The following is a 21,272-nucleotide window of genomic DNA, read 5'->3' as shown; positions in this document are numbered from 1 at the left end:
ACCATGCACCTACGTTTTCCCACGTGTAGCTCCATTTCACGCTCCTTCTGTGGTGCCGCGTATCAGTTTCCAGCAAGGAAAGCCAGGGAGGCCCGCCTTAGCGTGAAATGCTGGTAACTTTGGCCCCATTCCTCCGAGGTAGGTAGGAGCCTAAATGCCCATTGATTTCAGTAGGAGTTCAAAAGTATTTAGGTGCTGGCTGACATGAGAGGGAGCTGGACTCCCAACTGTCCTTGAGTAGCTGGGCCTTTGGGACTAAGTAGGGGTAGTAGGGAATTAGTCATCCACGTTGTACACAGAAAGAAATGGAGACACAGGGAGGTGACTGGCACCACCCATGATAAAGTGTGGCACTTTCCTTCACTGGAAGCAGACAACAGAGGCACGTTGACCACACATGCCCTGCGTCATTATCTACCTAACACACTTGTTCACCCTAGGTAACGTGAGGTGGTTCTCCACATATTCCACAATAGGTTCATCTATCTCTTCCAGCATTTGGTATTCCAGCACTTGAGGTACACCCCGTGCTCAGCTGTTATCTATGAACAGCAGCCATGGTCTTTGCCTTTTCATCCGCCCACTTGCTTAAAGATTTGTAAAGAGAACAAAAAAATTAAACTGGGAGCAAGCAGAATGACTGTTCCCTACAGAATTTATTAAACTAGCATTTGGCAACAGGCCATTCAGCACTCACCACGCACTGACCCAGACCAAGGGGCAGTTTTTAAAGAGCCAAAGCAGGTTCTGGCAGATGTCTTTCAGAGCAAATTGGAGTCAGAATACAAACAGTCTCTGGAAACATTTTTAAGTTTTTTTCCATACATTTGAACAGTGGGTCCCACAGATTTGGCTATGGAATTGAGGCCTAACTGGTTAGGACTTCAACCTGTCAGATGAAAGATCCTTAATGTAGTTTCTACCACTACCAAAAGAGAGAAAGACAAGGCATCAAGGATAGACAGTTCTTCCAATCTGCCTAGTTCTAAGCCAGCTACAGCAGCACCCGCCGACATTTCTAAAACTGGTAACATCATTTCCATGGGAGACACGAAGCATGCAAGAGAGGCAGGCTGCGTTTTTAATTGGGTGTGAGAATGTTTCCAAACAAGACATGTATAAAGGGTTTGAGACAAATGTGACCACAAAATGTAGATTTTTTTTTTTCTATTTTATTGTAAAAAAATTTGATTTGTTTAAATTTTTAACCATACAGGCAGAATTGTTTAATACTCCCCATTAACACTGTTAATTCTAACAAACTGAAGCAGAAATTCAAAAAATTAACAGCCACAATAGTTTTTATTTACAACTGAACTTTTTTTTATAAGATATTTACAAGACGACCGATTTTACACATTAGAAATGGTATCAAAAGTATGCATTACAGACAACTATGTGTCAAATGGCCATAAAACAAGGCTGAAGAATACAGACAAGCTTTTAATTTTTTTTTTTTAAGATTTTATTTTTACACTAGCTTAAACTTGGTTAAAGAAAGCAAGGTTTTGAAACCAAAGAACAGTTCTAATAGGGAATTGCAGGGCCTTCCATTGCAGATTGGATTTCACAGTGTTGTAGCCCATACTGGGAGAAATAAGACTATTTTTCCACATTAACACTCACTGAAAATTTTACTTTGTACTTCCCCACCAGCATACTCCCTGCCCCCTCCCCCACCCCCATCTGTAGCTGATGACTGCTGGATAGATGTCTATTAAAGAGGATCATTTATAAAACCTGGCTGCCTGTCTGGATGGCAGCATGAAGAAGTGTTTAAAAACCGGCTTTGCACTGGGAGCTATGGCCAGTGGGACCTTAAGTCTGAGGTCAAGCAGCTGCCAGCAGATACCTCTCAGAGCTGGCTGTCACTGGGACTCAAAAGTATTCTGACCCCTGAAAAGCCACTAATGCAGGGTATAACCAGAATGCAAAACCTGCTTGATGCAGACCTGAAAGAGACAACATCAAGAAAAGAAACAAGGCTCAAGCTAATATTTGCCCATTTAACATTTTGGCTCCTAATTGCACAGAAATCCATTAAAGGACACACGCTATCATGCGAAAGCAGGACACCCAAGAACAGCCTTATTTAAAAAAAAAAAAAATACAGTGCCTAGCCCTAATTATACAGGCTATGTGGTACCAGGGCCCATGCTTCAAGAGATTTCCCCCTTTTAGGTGGGTTTCAGACCCTCTTCCAAACACCATTACTGTAGGAACCCTAGCATAACCCACTGCCGTGTCGCAAGAACCAGCCTCTCTTCCAACTTGCATAAGAATACACCCCAGCTCTTGGGGAAAAGAAAAAAACAAACAAAAAAACCACATTTTGTATTTGTGCATTACTATTTATAGCCATTTGAACCAAAGCAAGGAGAGAAGATTGCTGGCCTTAGACAACACTATGAACTCAAAAGGAACAACCAGAGGGGATCATTTCTTCCCTGGCCCGCTAACATCTTCAGAAATGAAGTTAGCTCCTCCCCGCAACCACAAACCTGTCAGCGGTAGGACAATAACTGAGGAGCAATCAGACAGGCAAGCATTGTGCACAAGAGTAACAGGTGTTCTCTCTTTAGAGACCAAACATTCCTGCTTTGACTCCAGTCTGCTGTAAAGCCTGAAAGGCGACTGAGAATGTGTCGTCCAAATTAAAGAAACAAAAACAAAAAAACACTCAGCTCAAGACTTCAGCACTAGTTACACCTATACCAGAGCGTTTGGCATCACCCATTAGTGTAGGACAGCAACGAAGGCTCATTTCATAAAGGAAGCGAATTACTAGAGCTAAAGCGTAGGCACCATTCTAATTTCCTCTAGCCAATCCAAGCGGTTTACAAGATACATGAATTGCCAGCCAGTGCTGTCCTTAAACATTTAAATAAAAATGAACCACAATTGTGCGTCTCGAATTCTGTTTTCACAAACAAAAATGTTTAAAAAACCCTCCCCCCCAGATACCCATTCAGTCTAGAACATGACATAGCTGCTGGCAAACAGTCTCATCTGCAGAAGCACTTTCACCCTGGGATTCGAGCAAGGGCAGTCTCGCTACAGAATATGCGCAGCTAACCCATTTCTGACGCAGGTAACTAACCGGGTGCGTCTTGTGGCGACAATGGGACGCAGGGCTCAACCAGCCGCGCTCAGTGAGACACGGCACATTCAGAACCATCTGCCAGCCTCTCTCAGGGGAAGTGGGCATTCATGAAGTTAGTTTTCACCCATTTATTAAAAAAAGACCTATCTAGCACATCACAGGCACCCTATTGGAAGCCTGATCTGTCAGGCAAGAGGAATTTGCAGCCAAATCTACACTCCTCTTAGGCGGGTTCTTTTCACCACAGAGTTTCAAAGTGACAGTGTGACAAGCTTGGCCTAACTCTGCCTGCTGGTCCCATCTGCAAGTTCTCGCTGCTGAATGTCTTTCTAAGAAAATAAACATCAGCTTCAGAGAGGTGTCGAGCACCACACGCTGAGCCAACACACAGGCATCGCCGACGGGGACTTGCAGGTGGGACAGGTCACAAGGCAGGCCTGTTTTTAGGCTTCCCAACCTTCACAAGGCCTCTTATGAACTGTAGTGGCCACAGCAGCTAATGAAGCTTAGGCAGAGAGCAAAAGGTGTCTCTGAGCTTCCAGCCCTGTTGTTCCAGCATAAAGCTTGAAAACTTGCTGCTAAGGAAAGCGGGAGGGGAAAGAAATAAATAAACCACAGTTAATCAGCCAGGTAAAGAGTTTTTGTGAAAACCAGAAGGATGGGAAAAATACAGAGGCATGGAGAAAAACATCAGTGAATGAGAATATCCACGAGGGTAAAGATTCACGGGACTGAAAAACAAATAGTTCCTTGCCAGCCATTGCCAATGGCGTGCTAAGTCCATCGCAACGCTGCCCGGGCAGCTACTTTCTGCACGTTCGGTGAGGCGTCTGCTTCTTCTGCATCTCCAGCCGACAGCGGCTTCGTTCGTCCAGCCACGGCAGCTCAAAGTTCCTGTCACAAAGAGAAAAAGGCCTTGATCCATGATGAAAACACCCAGTTCAGAACAGGAGGTTGTTTTGAATGAGATGCTGTGGCTGAATTACTGCCCGCAACCCCCAAACTATATTGGATAATTAATCATAATTAGAGTTTATTTATTATAATCTTTGCATCAGTCAATTTCAAAGCACTTCACAAAAGGACGCCTAGAGAAGTGCAGTGATTTGCCCAAGGTCACCCAGCCATTGGAAGAGCTAGGACTAGACCTAGGTTTTCCAAGTCCTTGTCCAATGCTCTACCCTCCAGGGCACACTGCCTTCCCCATCAGATGAGGGTGTAAATCTGTACAGGACTAGCCTTCCGCACGTTGAATGCTGAGCACACTAGCCCCGACGACCGAAGTGGAAGCATTGTAGGCCCGTGACGGGCGTCCTGCTCTCATATAGTGTTTGATTCTGCACTGTAGATTCTAAAGCATCAGAGTGGGGTGGGAGCAGTCTTGGAAGAAAGGGCCTGGGAATCAGCAACTGTGTCTACAAGACTTCCTTTTGGCCCCTCTCCTCCAGCGCACACTTCTATCCTCTGTCTGGGTAGCTGAGAATTGACAGCATCCTCCACATTCCATGCTGTACTAGGCCAGCCTCTGGGGCGAGTTCTGTGCTGAGCTGGCCACACACAGCACAGTACTCAAGGACTGGCAGCACGCTGCCTGCAAATGTTTAGCCACTGGGTCCCACTTCACCTGAGCTGAGTACACATCCAGGCAGGAACACTGAGCTACTGCCCAGCCTGAATGACCGTTTCAGGGCTGTTTAGAGACTAGCATGGTGGCTGCATGTGTTCTACTGAATGCCACTTCCAAAAGCATGGTCCAGCTTCCTTGCTGGATTCACTTTAGAGGAGCCCTGTTGGAAATTTACAAGCGAGAAATACTTACTGTGGGGTTAGTTTTGGTAATGGTCGGCCAAATGCTACAACAGGCAAGTAGGGGGTAATCAGCAAGCTTTCAACTATCAGGAGAAAAACACAATGGAAGAACGTTACTCAGCTGCATGGCTTATTTGTATGCATGGCTAGGTTACAGCTACAGACCCGCTGATTCAGAGCAAGTGCTCCCCACCCTCGTCCCCCAAACCTGTCTGATAAGGAACTCACCATCATCTGGCTCAGGGAAAAATGAGGTAACTTCAGGCTCAGATTCCTGGATTCCTTTCTTTTTATACATTCTGAGCTGCAGTCGCTGTAGAATTCTTTGTTCCCTGATCCTCTGAATATCCCACCTGGAAAACGTAAAACAAGCCCCGGCAGTTAAAAATCCTTATTCAATAAACTATACTTGGTGGTACTTTGAGCTCCTTGGATGGATGGCCGTAGAGCACTTCCCTAACATCCACTGATGAGGCCTCGTGACTAGGTATCTGCTCCATCTGCAGCCACCATCATTATTCTAGGGCTGAGATAACAGAGAACACACGCACACCAAGTAGCGTGAAAGGGCTTCTCCTCCCAGATGTTTTTTCTGTTCTCAGATCCATGCACTTTCCTGCAGACACAGATGCTGGTGCATGAACAGGAGATGGCCAAGCTGGCTTCTGAGTACAACACAGGGAAGAATCAATCTACTGGCCAGGGGGATGCACTAGATGACCTACTGGGTCTCATCCACCCCTAATATCTATGACCCCCCATGGCTTATGACTGTCATTACAAACACAGAGTTCATAGATGGAAAGGCCAAGAGGGACCATTCTGATCATCTAGCCAGACAGGCCAGAATATTTCACCCAGCAGTTCCTGCATTAAGCTCAATAATTCATGGTTCCACAAGAGTATCTTTGAAAAAGACACCCCGTCTTGACTTAAAGACTTGGAGAATAACATCACCTGGAAAGGTTTCAGAGTAGCAGCCGTGTTAGTCTATATTCGCAAAAAGAAAAGGAGGACTTGTGGCACCTTAGAGACTAACCAATTTATTTGAGCATGAGCTTTTGTCAGCTAGAGCTATCACCTGGAAAGCTGCTCTGATGGTTCAGTTACCCCCTCTGAAAATCCTGCAGCTCATTCCCAGTTTGAATTTTGTTTTTAACTTCCAATTCCAACCACTGCCTGCTAGGCTAAAGACCCCTCTGAGATGAGAGAGGGTGTGGAGGTACCTGAAGACCATGTTCAAGTCTCATCTCTCAACCATCTCTTTGATAAGCTAAATAGATCAAATTCTACGAGTCTCTCATTATTCGGCATGTTTGCCAGACCCCAGATCACTCTTGGGCTCTTCCCTGAACCCTGCACTAACTGAACAGAGGAGGGGAGTTTAAAATAAGGGAAACACACTAAGAACTAGAACAAAAAGCTCCTGCTCCACAAACTTCTGATACATGGCATCCTTCCTCTTCACTTGTGGGTGCACGTCTGAGTCTAACTCATTTTTAGAGCGGCCCTGGAGTGCCAGAGACCGCAAAAGCCGTTACTGCAATATTCAGGGTGGGAGAATCTTTGCCCTTACCTTTTTCTTCTCTTCTCATCCAGCTCCAGCTTCGCGTGCCTTTTGGCAAATACACTGTCATCTAGATTCTGGGAAGATAAGAGCAGATGTTAGCCTCTCCTCCCCCACAACAGGCATGTGCTTGTTCATTCACCCACTGCAATCCACTTTCCCTGCAATGGAGGGAAGGGCTGCAGAGTGACTGTACCACAAACACAACACAAACATCCCCAGGAAGGTACAAATCCAAATCCAGGTTCTGCGGTGAGTCACCTCTCAGCGGCCACACCCAGTTGTAAAACTACAGCAATTATTTACTCGAACAGTTTAATAACAGTCAAGAGTTTCCAAGGTTTTACCATTATTTAATATCAGCTCATCAAGGAGGACTGCTCGTGAAAAGGTATGAGATTCCTGCCCCAGACAGGAAAACTAGCATTTCCCTATTGATCAAACCATACTAACGACCCCACAGACACAAGTTCAAGCTTTAAAACAGACCACTGGCTCAATGGTAAAATGGGTATTGTTACATCTACAAGTTGTACACATGCAGGCCCACAGCAATTTATTCTCTTTGGTCTCCTTCACCAAAACCATTAATTGATTATGTACCTCCAAGAGATCTGAAGGGTTTGAGTCTCTGAGGGGCTCCACAGCATGGTCCCTCCAAGAAGGAACTGTGGAAGGAAACAGAGTTAACATGGGTCAGTGTTTTCACAGGCCAGAAGAGACCTAATATATAACACAGGGCACAGAATTTCATCCAGTTACCACATTACTCTCCCAGAGCTGGGAACAGAACCCAGGAATCCTGATTTCCAGTTCCCTGCTGAAGCCACTAAAAACACGGCCCTCTGTTCTGCACAGATGCTTCTGTACAAAAGGAGCAACTCACCATCAGTCAAACTGCTGAAAATGGAAACTCTGCTTCCTGAACTCAAGGAAATGTTTAATTAGATCTTAGCCTGTAATATATGTACTCATCATTTGCAAGCTTGATTTACGTAGCTACTCTGACCACAACATGTCACATCCCCAGTGATCCAGGAACTGGGAAGAGAGTTTACCTTTAAGAGAAACCAAACAATTGGATTAAAAAGAAGGGATCAGTTTGGTATACCACACATGCTTAAACTGGAGAGTTTCAAACATAATTTAGTGCCAGATCTGTTCCTCTTTTATATGCTAACCTCACACACCATAAATCTGTGTGGGGACAAAACCCATCAATAGAACAGTGCGTGTTTTAAAGCGGTCGCTGTTTAAAAGGATCAGAGAGGTGCTGTGTTTAGAGAGAAGGCAAGAATTGGGGCTAGATGTTCAGCTGGCCTCAACCCGGCCTTGTGTGTCATGCATGCACATTTATTAGGGTTTGTTTTTTCCGCATCCAAGTGTGAAACCAGGTGCACGTGCAAACTCAGAGGCTGCTCTAAATATTGCTGCTTACCCTTTAAGGGCCATTGTTCGTGGAGACTCCCTTCTCTCTACAGATCAGGGTTACTTTATCATCAAAGCAGCTTGTTGTTGCTAGGGAACCTGGACTCAGAACTTGGCAGGTAAGAAAGAAAATGGGGAAAGTGGATTTTCAGCTCATTTGCCTGAAGAGTATTTATGCCGTGACCCATTCCATCCCTGATGCAGAATAAGGAACTAGCCCTCTCCCAAGACACCCCCAATCTTGGACGCTTTGCCAGGAGAGCTTTCAAAACAGATCTCAACCCTGGGATCATGAAGTATTTCCACAAAGCTAACCCAGGTTTTAGCTGTTAGACACTCAACAAGATTTAGAGGCAGGAGAACATGGGAAAAACGTAGGCCTCACATTAATCCCTTCTCCTTACAAATCCCCTCACTGCTCCATTGTCCTGATTTTCACAAGCGGCACGATTCCGTGAAAATCACTACCACCACTGCAAGACCAAGACACAATTTCTCAGCAATGAACAGCAAGCTGCTTCCCAATTCCACAGAAATGGGCATGGAAGTTGCCATGTAAACAAAGAGGCTTAAAAGGCAGCCCGTGAACTGGCTTTGTTCAAATCATCTCTGCCTTGTAGGTCAGTGCACGTCAGTCCCCGGGCCTGCCTCAGCACAGGGTGAGTTCAAAGCATGGATGGTCAACTCGTGCTTCCTGACTTCTGTGCACTGAAATCAGACCCTCAAGGTCACTTCACACTAGCTGGTGTCGGGTTATTTCTTGTTTCAGGACAGAGAGGGGAGATGCCACACAAGTTTGGCACACTTGACCAACAGCTACTGCCAGTGCCAACAGCTCTGGAATCCAGCTTGTGCGAATGTCTGGTCTGGCCGCAGGCCACCTTACCCTCCAAAAGGCAAGAGACAGGTTCCCGAGACGTTACTGAGGAGACAGGATTTGACTTTTGAAGTGATGGGAAGGCAGAGAGGAGTTGGGGGTGGCAGGGTCAAGGTAAAATACATCAGAAAACACCCCTCTCCCCCAAGTCATGGGACAAGAGCAGCTGCCTGCTCACAAGCATCGCCTGTCCACACACCTCGCTGGGCAGCAGACCTCACCGCTCCTGGACCTCCTCTAGACAACGGCTCTGAAGAGAGCTGGATGTATGCTGCCTGCCAAGAGCAAAGCAGGCTGGGATTGTGGGATCTTAGTTCACTTTGCTGAGCAGCAGGCAGAACGCTTCTGTGCGGCTGCAGAAGATGGCTGGAAACTAAAGGAAGGGCGATCAGCGAGCAGGGGGTTCACTTTGACACCCCTGACTGGTTTCTGTACCAGGGATCGTGTGGGTCACCAAAAGATTCCTTCTGCCCGCCCAGCCATCATGAGGCAGCAATTCGATGTGTCGACTGTGACAGCATGGCCTGGTGCGTGCCCGTGAGGGCAAAGAAGGGAGTTCACCTTGCAGTCAGAGGCGTGGCTTGCACTAGCCATTCCTCCTAAAAGCAGCCTACCGTGAGCCCTAGTGTAGACAGGGCTCTTACAGCTGTTGGCTTTTGTTGCCATTGCATTGGTCAGCGCTGCTCAGAGCAGGCCTAGAAAACATGGTGATTAAGATGCCAGCAGCTACCAGTGCCTTGTGCCCACCACCATTCCTGCTGTTGCTTTCACCTCTGGAGTGAACACGTGGCAGTAATGGGGGACGCTTTTTAGGAAGAAATCCCAGCGCAGACAAGGCTAGAGTGAAGGCCCCTTTACATAATGGTCACATTAGAGATCTCAGAGCTGAAAAGTGTTTGTTTTTTTTAAGTGAAAACAAAACCAGGGACAATCTACATCCCGAGATACACTCTGGCTTCACAGGATCACGTAAGCACTATGCAAAACACAGACAGAGCCACTCTCGGGCTTACAGAAACCCAACTGTGGCTTTAAAGCTCCTTCCACAGCTGCTAGTTTGTTACTAGCAGATACCTCCCACAATCAGGGAATGACAGAGCACTGCTTTGTGGTAATTCCACCTATTTTCACGTTTGCCGAGCATCTGTCCAGTAGGAGGGTAACACTTCAGGTGGCAAGCACCCGTGTCAGACTGACCATTATGCAGCTACAAGCAAGTTTTTGTTCGCTTACTTGCTACAGTCTCCTCCTTCTTTGGAGAGGGCTCTCGTAACGGCAACGGTGACGGGGGAGGTTGATGCCAACGACACAAGTACATTTCGGTGGTTGAAAGGTACGGCAGATCTTCTGTCTCGCTGGGGAAACTTTTATCCCTGGGGTGGGCACTGGGACTTTTCAATGGGGTGGATGGTTTTAAGGGAGTGTCCACTAGCGATCTGGCTTTTTCTGGAGTCTCTTGACTCCTCAGTTCACGTCTGCAAACAGTTTCGGATAAAGAGCTACTTGGCTCCTCTTTCACTGGAGAGTGTTTCAGAGTTTTATTCTTGACTTTTGAAAATTCGGCCACCAGCTTTTTAACTGGAGTTTTCCTCTCTGCACTTCCAAACGCTGACTTCCTGTTAAAGAAGGGAGAGAGTTTAGCAGCCTATTCAGCTAGCCTATTGCAAGAGCAGGCTACTCATTTTCCCAGCGTCTGTATTTTTTACTGTGCATGCCAGAAAGCTAATGCTAGTTGTCCCATAATCATAGATTTACATTGGTATAGTCTAAATGTATGTCCCTTTGCAGAGATCGGGCAGCAAAGTTTGCGAGAGAGGCAACCGAAGGCTGAGGAGTTTTATTTCCAGGAGACTGGTGCATTGTGCTCCCTGAGGCTACTGCTTTCACTCTGGTACGATAGGAGCTGTAACCTTCCAAGGGTAGCCCCTGACAGAGTGTGTTGCAATACAGCAATCCAGATTCCAGAGCCATGGATGACTGGAAAGAGCTGCAAAGTGACTGCTACCTGCACAGTGCCAGACATGGATTAAAGGGACACTCCCAACTGATGAGAAGGTCGCTGATCTATTTTTTGAGACAGCATGCTTTAAAAAAAAAAAAAGTTGGTCTTAAAAAGAAACGAGCGGGCTTTTCCCTATTCCCCTGATAATCAGAAGGGCCTTTTGGGTGGACCCCTCAAGATCAACATCAAACACACGCCTCCTCCCCCTTCCCATACACACCTGCCTGCTCCCTCATTAGTTTCAGCTTTGCTGTTATAGCAAACACCCTCTCGCAGGGCCTGGGGAAGAGCATGCTTGCGAGCTCCCCACGATCAATGCCTGAGTGATGAGAGACAGCATGGTCTGGTGGCTAAGACACTGAACTGAGAGCCGGGAGACCTGGATTCTATTCCAGGCTCTGCCACTGAAATGCTGCACAACATTGGGCAAGTCACGTCACCTCTGTGCCTCGGTTTCCCCTCCTTACCTGAGTCAGTCTAAAAACGTACATATACTAGATTAGAATGTACTCATATTAGTGCATGAGACAAATGAAACAGACCATTAAGAACAGAGTTAAACTGTCAAATGCACAAGTTAACAAGTTGGGGGAGGGGAGAACAAGAAAAATTACTTGGCGGTAGGTAAGTTTGAGAGAGAGAAAAATCCGATTTTCAAGGTACCAGTGTCCTCTTAAAAAAAAGAGAAGGGTATTTGGGGACATAAATGTGAACTTTGGAGCAATGAGTGGCCCAAAAAACCATTGCCACGCAAAGTTACAAACCTCTTGGACAAAAAATGGGCTAACCCACTTGGTAAAGGAGGCAAACTCACTCCCTGTCATATCCTCTGGATGGAAGAATGCCTTTTCTTTCAAGCTAACATTACTCAGATAACTCAAAGGAGCAAATCCACAAGTGGGCTATCCTAAGTTATCCCTGACTTACAAAATCCAGGCATATTCTTTGTTCTGCATCTAATATGGATGGTACTTGCTGCTTGGTATTGGAACATGTATGCGAACACCTAGCTCTTCTCTAGCGCTTTTCAGCAGTAGATCTTACAGCACTTTAGAAAGGAGGTTGGGATCATTATCCCCATTTTACAGATGGGGAAACTGAGGCACAGAGCAGGGACACAACTTGCCCAAGGTCACTCAACAGGCCAGTGTCCTATTTGTCAGGCTTTTTTGGTATCTGCCAGTCAAACAGTTAAATGAAAAGCTGACAGGAGTTAGTGTTGGAGAAATAGCATTAAAGCTACAATGATCTTTTATACAAGCGATGTGACGGACAGCAGATGCGTATATACACACACAGGCCCCACTGCTGTGTGGCAAGCCCTTATGAAGAATAAGGTCGTGAAGTGGTCCTGTACCTTTTATGTCCCTTTCCATTTCTTCCATATGAGAAGTGTTTTGGAGGCAGGGGCTGGGATGTGTCCAAGAGATCCTGCTGGCATTCAATCTGTAGTTTCTCAGATGCTTCTGATTCAGCCTTCTCTTCGGTTTCATACCCTTGAAAAATCCTGTGTTTCTCTCTCTCATTATCCTTCTTCACCAGCTGCATCCTCCTTTCCATGCGCTCAATCCGAGCTAGGAGCTGAAAGAAGAACCAAGGCCAACACTTACGCTTTAGCCGGCATGCTTTCATCAGAGAAGAATTACACCAATTCCAGTTTGATTTAAAAAAAACAAAGACACCCTAACTTATTTGCCTCACACCACACCTGTTCTGGTATTTGTGCCTTGCTGTCCACCACCTCTGAGCTATAATTAAAATCTTTCTCCAAATTTTACATAGAACAAGACATCACAGAAAGGAAGAAGTTCCAAAGAGACTTTATTTCAGTATTGTCACTTGTTTCAGGTTATACCCCCACGGTTTTCTCAACGCAGGTTTCAAGGAAGATGACCAGTATGAATTTCACCTCTAGAACTGTGAATATGGCTGTGGAGTGATCAGATGAATTAGAAAGACACATTTCTGATCCCCATTATAAAGCTGAAAATCCTGAGGCCGCACCTCTCACTTTAGAGTGAAAATTACAGCCTCAGATTTAATATTTCAGACTCGCTAAGGCACAGCACAATTTGGCTTACATAATTCAACTCCCCTCCCAAAGCTACAGAGGGAAGAAATCAGGGGACAGCCCACATGGGGAAAAGGGCAAAAGAAACAGGGTTGTAATAAGAGATACCTTTACAAATAAGAAAGTGTTTAGGGGTCAAATTTTCAGAAGCACCTAAGTAAATCTAGAGCCTCAATCCTATTGATTTTCAATGGGGCTTAGGCACTTTTGAAATTTTTACCCGTTCTGTTTACCCACAAGAAGTCCGGACATCTCAGCTCCAAAACCACCACATTTTTGCATTCAAAACTCAATAAAATATTCACTTATAATTTGATTTATTGCTTCCCCTTGTTCCCCAACCAACACCATTTGAAGATCCAAGAAGGGAACAAATGTTTACAAATCGTTCCAACTGACAGATATGGTGCAGTTTTGGGTGCTCTCGAACTTTGCACATCACCCCCACATTCAACTAGGCCAGGTAATTTGTAATTAGGTCCGAAGAATATCAATTTAAAATAGATTAGAAAGAAAAGAAAAGAAAAGAAAAGAAAAGAAAAGAAAAGAAAAAAGAAAAGAGGCTTACCAAAGCCTCTGATTAAAATGCAGTAGTGATTTATAATTCAGACAGATCTGTAATTGTGTATGCAATGCATTCCATAGATCCATCTCTTCCTTCAGGTGCTTTTGAAAAGCACATGTTAAGTGAGAGACACACAAGCCCCAATGACTTTCAATGTGGCTTGTGTGTCTCTTTCAGTGGGTCCTGCAGTCCCAAATCATGCTCTCTGTGTGTGTGTGTGCACGTGAGCGTGCGAGAGAGAGCATGAGCGCATGCACGAGCGCCACCTTTAACCTTCACACCGTTCCACAGAATTGAATCATATGGACACAATGCACCAAGAAAATGAATTTTTAGCTTTTCCCCCTTCCAGTTTTCCTCAGCTTCATTACAAGAGAGAAAAGAAATTCAGTAGTGTCCTTAATTTACCCCCTGCTTTGCCTAGGTACTGCAGGTAGGGGACATAGCCTCTGGAATTGATTATGCATCTACAGACAGCAGGAGGGACTAGAGAGCCAGAGAGAATTAACTCAGATGTGCTTGTATCTCTGTTTGACTCACAGGCTTATCACACATGGCTTGTGTGTTCTGTTTCCTTAATTTTTTTTAAACTCTCAGAGAATCCCACGTGTCAAAACTCCCATCACACCCTTTGACTGCAATACAGCAGCTGCTACCTCCATGTTGGTTAACTTTACTCAGATCAACACCAGGAGATGTTTTGACAGTGCCTTCCTTGCACCTCAGATCCTATCCCACCTTGCAGTCAGCATACGCCAGTAAAATACTGCCCGCTGGCTCATGCCATTCCTTTGGAAAGCAAGGAAAATAACCCCTCACTCACTCGTAGGGCGACCAGACAGCAAGTGTGAAAAATCAGGACGGGGGTGGGGGGTAATAGGAGCCTATATAAGAAAAAGACCCCAAAATCGGGACTGTCCCTATAAAATCGGGACATCTGGTCACCCTACTCATTGGATATGCAGCCCTTTGAAGATTTTTGCAAAAAACCAAACTAGAATACCCTTTCTGTAGGGGGACAATTATAGGAAGGGGAAGAAATGTATTTTTAAGTTGCTGCAGGCTTGCAGATTATGGACAGGATAGTGAGACCAATAGACTTTGTGACGTTTTAAGGGAGCAGAGGACTATTTATGGGTCTGCACTGAGAAATCTGCACCAAATCGGATAGTTTTAAATAACTCCTGCTTGCAGGGGAAATGCTAACAAATATTCATTTGGTTCTGATCCAGTGGGTCTTTCCAAATCTAATCCCCTGTGCCCCATGAATATCTCCATGCTATTTTGGGAGGGGGGGAGAGGGGGCACCACTGCTTTACAATTAGCCTTCCCCCTCAGCCCTGCATTTGACTAAGGAGCAAACCCTGCATTAGTACAGCTCTGCAAGTGGGCCAGGCTTCCATTCTCCTATCAGCAAAGCGGGTCAGCAGTATCCTAGTCTGGACCCTGGCCAGGTTTCTGTACATTGCCACAGTACGTGTGAAACATTTAAAGGAGGAGGAGGAACTGAGGCTGGTCTCATTATAGCACAAGGGGGTGGGGAGTGGGAGGCTCCCTGGAGAGGAGCAAAGAGGAGGGAAAGAATTTGCTCTGGGAAGTGGGGCGTTTGTTATCCATTTGTAGTAATTACAACAGCGGCAGTTAAAGGGCCCGCTGTGCTCTCCTGCCCTGCCACCCAGATGGCTCGCTGCAGCCCTACCTCCATGCCAAGCATATGTAGGAGCCCCATACTGGGCCCCTTTAATTTAACCCTTCACAAACTATATCGCTCCAGCCTTAACCCGACCATAATCCCTGATGGGCTCCTTTAAATTAACCCGTTCCTCTCCCTGGCCTTTTCTAATCTCAGCCCCATGGCAACCGGACCCCAGCCCTTTAACCCTTAACATCCCATGTCCTTCCTTCCCTTCTCACAGTCCCAGAGGCACAGTAACCCTTGGGCTGCCCTGCCCCTCCCCCACTCATTGACAGTTACTAGCCCCCTTTAGTGCCCTCGCCCTGTCCCGCTGCCCGTTAACCCTTTGGTTGCAACGCCCCTCTTGCCCATTAACCCCTCGGGCGCCGTGTGCCAGCAGCCCCACCCCCCATTAACCCCTTGTCTCTTGCACGCTGCTTTGCCTATTAACCCCTTCGTTACGGTGCTCCTCTTCCCATTAACCCCTCGGGCGCCGTGTGCCAGCAGCCTCACCCCCCATTAACCCCTTGTCTCCTGCACGCTGCTTTGCCTATTAACCCCCTCGTTACGGTGCTCCTCTTGCCCATTAACCCCTCGGGCGCCGTGTGCCAGCAGCCCCACCCCCCATTAACCCCTTGTCTCCTGCACGCTGCTTTGCCTATTAACCCCTTCGTTACGGTGCTCCTCTTGCCCATTAACCCCTCGGGCGCCGTGTCCCTCCCCCACTAACCCCTTGTCGCCGGGTCCGCGCCCCTTTCCCATTAACCCCTCACGTACCGTGTCCCTCTCGGCCTTGAGCTCCTCGATCTCCTTCTCCTTGGCCTGCAGCTGCTGCTGCTGCTGCTCGATCAGGTCCAGCTGGAGCAGGAGGATCTGCTTGAGGCAGGCCGCCTGGTTGGAGGAACCCCCGCCGGCCCCCATGGGGCTCTTCCGCACGCCGCTCTTCCACTTGCTCTCCGAGGCCGCGGCGGCCGCCGCGGGAGGCGGCTGGCCCGGCTCCGCCGTGGCCGAGGCCGGCGGGGCCGGGGCCGGGGCCGGGGCCGGGGCGCTGGCCGCGGCCGGGCAGCCCTTGTCCTTCGCCGCCACCTGGGAGGCGGTGTGTCCGGGCAGCACCGCCTGGTACTTGGGCCTGCTGCTGGCATCCCCCACGCCGGCCTGCTTGCTGCTGGCCGGGGGGCAGGGCAGGGGCACCAGGCCACCCCAGCTCTCCTCCTGCTGCCCGGGCGCCCCGGCCGCCGCCGCCGGCCCGCCCCCGCCGCCGCCGCCTCCGCCCCCGCCGCCGCGGCCCTTGTGTCCCCCCAGCGGGGGCGGCTCCTTGGGCTTGCGGGGCGGCTGGCGGGGCAGCGGGGCGGCCTCCCCGCCCGGCTCCTCCTCCGGGCCCGGCTCCAGCGCCAGCCCCGGCCTCTCGTAGTCCAGCCTGTCCGCGTTCAGCGCCGTGGCCGCGGCCGCCCTGAAGACGGTGGATCTCATGGTCATGGTGCGGCCTCCGCGCCGCTCCGGGCCCGGGCCAGCTGCGGGACGAGGCCCCGGCCGCTACCGCCCGGCGCCATGGGCCGGCGGAGAGCAGGAGCGCGGGGCCGGGCGGGCGGCGCGCTCCATGCGGCGGGGCAGCCGGGCTAGCGGGCGGCCTCCGGCGGGCTCATCCCCGCCCCCGGGCGCAGGCCCCGGCCAGGGGCTCCCCCGGGGAGGGGCGGGCGGGCGGACGGAGCCTCGGCCGGGCGGGGGCGCCCCCTGCTGCCGGGGCGGAGACTGCGGGTGGCCGGGCCCGGGTGGGTGCCCCCCCCCGCCGGGAGGGGCCGGATCCCGGTTCTCCCCCCCGCCCCGGTGCCCGATCCCGGGTCCCCCGCCGGGAGGGGCCGGATCCTAGTTCTGCCCCCCCCCCGGTGCCCCCCGCTGGGAGGGGCCGGATCCCGGGTCCCCTGCTAGGGGGTGGATATTAGGTGTCCCGGGGCCGCTTTCTAGGACGCAGCTAGATCCCGCCCCCCCCCCCCCGGGGCGGCTCCCCCCTGACGCCCCCCCCCCTCGACCGGCTCCCCGGACCCCCCCTGACGCCTCCCCCCGGGCTGGCTCCCCCTGCCGGCGGGACGGGGCGGCCCCTCTCTCGGCCGGGCCGGCGGCGGCTCCGTCTCTCAGCGGCCGCCGAGCGCCTCCATTTTCCCTCCGGCTCTCGGCGGCGCGCGGGGCCGCGGTTGCGGGGGGGGGGGGGGCGCGCGGGGCGGCCGCGGCCTCGCTCCTCCGCCGGGCCCCCGCTCCCGGCCCCGCCTTCGCCGCCTCCCGCCCCCGGCTCGCTCGGTGCCGCCGCCGCCGCTCGGGCCCCGCTGCTCCTCGGTGCCTTTAAACCAGCCTCCCCCTGCTCCGCGCCCGGCGCATGCGCCTGGGGCGGGGGGGTACATGGGAGGGGGCAGAGAGGGAAGGGGTACGCGGGGAGGGGCAGGGGGGTATATGGGGAGAGGAGGAGGCAGAGAGGGGAGGGGTACATGGGGGAGGGGTACCTGGGAGGGGGGAGAGAGGGAAAGGGTATGCGGGGAGGGGCAGGGGGGTATATGGGGAGAGGAGGAGGCAGAGAGGGGAGGGGTACCTGGGAGGGGGGGAGAGGGGTACATGGGAGGGGGGAGAAAGGGAAGGGGTACGTGGGGAGGGGCAGGGGGGTATATGGGGAGGGGAGGGGAGGGGGGAGAAAGGGAAGGGGTACGTGGGGAGGGGCAGGGGGGTATATGGGGAGGGGAGGGGAGGGGGGAGAAAGGGAAGGGGTACGTGGGGAGGGGCAGGGGGGTATATGGGGAGAGGAGGAGGCAGAGAGGGGAGGGGTACATGGGGGAGGGGTACCTGGGATGGGGGGAGAGGGGTACATGGGAGGGGGGAGAGAGGGAAGGGGTACGCGGGGAGGGGCAGGGGGGTATATGGGGAGAGGAGGAGGCAGAGAGGGGAGGGGTACATGGGGGAGGGGTACCTGGGATGGGGGGAGAGGGGTACATGGGAGGGGGGAGAGAGGGAAGGGGTACGCGGGGAGGGGCAGGGGGGTATATGGGGAGAGGAGGAGGCAGAGAGGGGAGGGGTACATGGGGGAGGGGTACCTGGGATGGGGGGAGAGGGGTACATGGGAGGGGGGAGAAAGGGAAGGGGTACGTGGGGAGGGGCAGGGGGGTATATGGGGAGGGGAGGGGGGAGAAAGGGAAGGGGTACGTGGGGAGGGGCGGGGGGTATATGGGGAGAGGAGGGGGCACAGGGTACATGGGAGGGGAAAGAGGGGGAGGGGTACGTGGAGAGGGGCAGGGGGTACATGGGCAGAGGAGGGGCAGAGAGGGGAGGGGTACATGAGATGGGGGGAGAGGGCACGGCGTACATGGGAGGGGGCAGAGAGGGGAGGGGTATATGGGGAGGGACAGGGGTACATGGGCAGAGGAGGGGGCAGAGAGGGGAGGGGTATATGGGGAGGGGCAGGGGGTACATGGGGAGAGGATGGGGCAGAGATGGGGAGGGGGTACATAAGAGGGGAGACAGCAGGTGGTACATGGGAGGGGAGGGGGTAGAGAGGGGAGCGGTACATAGGGAGGGGGCAGGGAGTACAGCGGGCGGGGTACATGGCAGAGTGGGGAAGGGGGAAGAAGGGAAGGGGTAGAAGTTGAGGAGTGGGGGTAAATGAGAGGAGGAAGGAAAAGGGGGGAGACGGGGGGGCAAGGAAAGGAAGCCAAGGGGCAATGGGTGTAAGTGGGGGAGGGCAGGGGCTAAAGGAGCCAAGGGGTAGGCTGTGGGAGGAAAGGGCAGGGCAGTGCCCTACTTGGGGTGAGCTTGTCCTGGGCAAGGCTACGGCCCCGTCTTTGGGGGCGGATAGAGAGGCCAGGCGGTGAGGTCTGATTTCCTGGGTGCTCTGGGCATAGCCCCTGGTTGGAGGGGGCAGAGCTCATGCGCTGCATTTCGTTCTGGTCGTGCGATCAGGCTTCCCCCCTTCTTGCTGTCCTGTCGTAGAAGGGAGGGTTGCTGGTCAGGATGAAGACACAATGGCTTCTTTATCAGAGTTTAGTCTAAATTCATAGTGGTCCCATGTAGGAATAAATAACATGCAATGAAACGATCCTGAGCCAGTACAATGTACTCTACCGAGTGATATAGGAATAAGGAACCTCCAAAATATTTTAATCATAATTGTTTATAAGGTGCTTTCCCACTGCACTACACGTAGCATACCATAGCCATCGCCAACCACCCTAGTACCAGAAAATGCACAATATAAAAAACGTGAGACACTCAAAAGCTGAAGTAAAGGGTTGTGTGTCTGGAATGTGTTCAGCGAGACGATGACAAAAAACCCCAAATACACAATGATAACAAACGTATCTTCTGCTGGGGCCTGTTCCTCCCGGGCTGGGCTGTCATTCCATGTCATTAGATCACATTTGCAAAGCACCTCATGATGTGTGTTAGGTTTGTGGGGGGTTTTATATAGTTGCAAAATTGTCACACGTCTAGGTTCCTCGTGCCCTCTGGGCTGCCATCAGGTAACGTGGGGGCAGGGCCCAACTATGGCATACATAGGGGCATAAAGGGGTAGGACGGAAAACCAGGGAGACTCAAAGGCCCCGATCTTGCATGGTCTCTGCACTGATACCTATGGGGCTTCACACAGGCTTCCTTATGGCTTCTGGGGCCTCCTTCAGGACTCCATCAGAGGGACTCCTAATTGGCCTAAAGGGTGGCAATGCAAAGCACTCCAGTCCCCTGAGTTTACATGTATTGCTTCAGTAACTAGAGACCCCAGAGCACCAGCAATCGATACCTCAGTGTTCACCCCTCACCAGAAATAATGACTGCCCCAGGGTCCAATCCCATATCCCAGGAGTGGTCTCCATTCCCTCCAATGGTCCCATTGACTTTAACGGGGCCTTTGTGTCAGCAGAGTGGGCCAGATCAGGGTTCACTAAAGGAGAAAAATTCCTGGTTTCATTTTATACTGTCACCAGGTGGCAGCTCAACCCCCCTCCCCTGCAGCATGGGGGAGCATTGGCCCCACTATGGGGGTCTGTGTGGATTTGTCCCCCGCATTCCTCTCTCTGCCATTGTTTGGTTGATTTTTTTTCCCCCCTGGTTCGTCCCAGTTTCTTTATCTTTTCCCTCACACGCCTGCTACCTGGTCCTGCCCCTGCCTGGCCCCAGCCTTCCCCTCACTGCTTCCACTGCATTCTCCTCAGCCTTTCCCCCCTTTCCCTCCCACTGGTCATTTTCCAGTTCAAACCACCAGCCCCAGCTATCTCCTTCCAGCCGCCCAGCTCCCAGTTCAAACTGCCACCCCTAACTGCCATGGAGCCGTCTGAGCTTCTGGACTAGGGACCTTATCCAGCATGGCAGACTGGCTGGATCAGCGCCCGGTGCTGAATCTGCAAGCTTGGGGTGTTTGCCTGCCTGCGAGCTTGGGCCTTGCAAGGTATCTGCTGCACCACTGTCTGCTCTAATCCTGAAAGTACCAGGCTGCACGGGAAAGCCTAGTCAATTGCACCGTCCTGTTGGCCCCGGGGGGAAGTGGGGTGTGTGTCTGTGTTGGTTTTGCCTCATTTCCTGCAGTGGTTTCCCTCCTGCTGCAAAAAAAACAAAATAAAACACATTTTAAAGAGAGAAGGCAAAGGCTGACAAGAGGAGTGCAAAGTGGCCCAAAACACTTGGGCCAAATCCTGACCGCTGGTGGGAGGGAGCTGAAGTCGATGGGAGTTCCAAGTACTCAGCACCTCACAGAATCTGGCCCTCAGTGTCGATTTCCCACTGTTGGGCCTGCAGACAGGGCAGCGGGACAATCTCCAAAGGGCCGATTGTCATGGACTAAAAAATGGGCTGTAGTTTGGTGCTGGCCTGGGACCCAGGGGAAGAGGGGAAAGTGTCTCTTTCACTATTAAACAACTGTGATCAGGGCACAAAAAATACCAGATTTACAGCAAATGTATAAAAAAGCCACAGCCTCTCTGAATCAATTGCTCCGGCTAGCAAGAGATCCAGCCCGAGCATAGGGCCAGGAGTCAGGGCTCCTGGGTGCTGTATCCAGCTCTGCGTCTGACTCAGTGTGAAGTCACTGCCCTGCTCTGTGCCTCAGTTTCCTCACATCTATACAATTAAATTACATAGTCATCTAACCCACCGGGGGCAAGAGGCAGAGAGCAACTATGCCACTAAAAGCACCATCTAAGTATCG

The 21,272-nt window shown here is 50.9% G+C and overlaps 1 protein-coding gene across 1 annotated transcript; it reads right to left on the bottom strand.

Moving 5' to 3' along the window:
• Positions 1-1,283: 1,283 nt before the first annotated feature.
• On the bottom strand, positions 1,284-16,757 carry MSL1 (MSL complex subunit 1). Its single transcript, XM_077806171.1, has 8 exons — positions 15,875-16,757; positions 12,144-12,367; positions 10,018-10,400; positions 7,083-7,147; positions 6,489-6,556; positions 5,141-5,265; positions 4,923-4,995; positions 1,284-3,997 (listed from the first exon to the last, which is right to left on the bottom strand). The coding sequence occupies exons 1-8, from the start codon at positions 16,571-16,573 to the stop codon at positions 3,907-3,909; spliced, it is 1,728 nt and encodes a 575-aa protein (XP_077662297.1). The 5' UTR covers positions 16,574-16,757; the 3' UTR covers positions 1,284-3,906.
• Positions 16,758-21,272: the final 4,515 nt, after the last annotated feature.

The sequence above is a fragment of the Eretmochelys imbricata genome, chromosome 27, assembly GCF_965152235.1.
Source record: "Eretmochelys imbricata isolate rEreImb1 chromosome 27, rEreImb1.hap1, whole genome shotgun sequence".
Lineage (NCBI taxonomy): Eukaryota > Metazoa > Chordata > Testudines > Cheloniidae > Eretmochelys > Eretmochelys imbricata.
The sequence above is the reverse complement of the archived record's forward strand: the minus strand, read 5'-3'. Positions and strand labels throughout refer to the sequence as shown.

Coding starts and splice junctions, on each gene's coding strand:
- MSL1 (XM_077806171.1), bottom strand. CDS start 16,573: ATGACCATGAGATCCACCGTCTTCAGGGCGGCCGCGGCCACGGCGCTG. Junction 10,401..12,143: donor AATGGAAAGGGACATAAAAG/GTACAGGACCAC, acceptor CTTCTTTAACAG/GAAGTCAGCGTTTGGAAGTG. Junction 4,996..5,140: donor TTTCCCTGAGCCAGATGATG/GTGAGTTCCTTA, acceptor TTCTCCTGATAG/TTGAAAGCTTGCTGATTACC.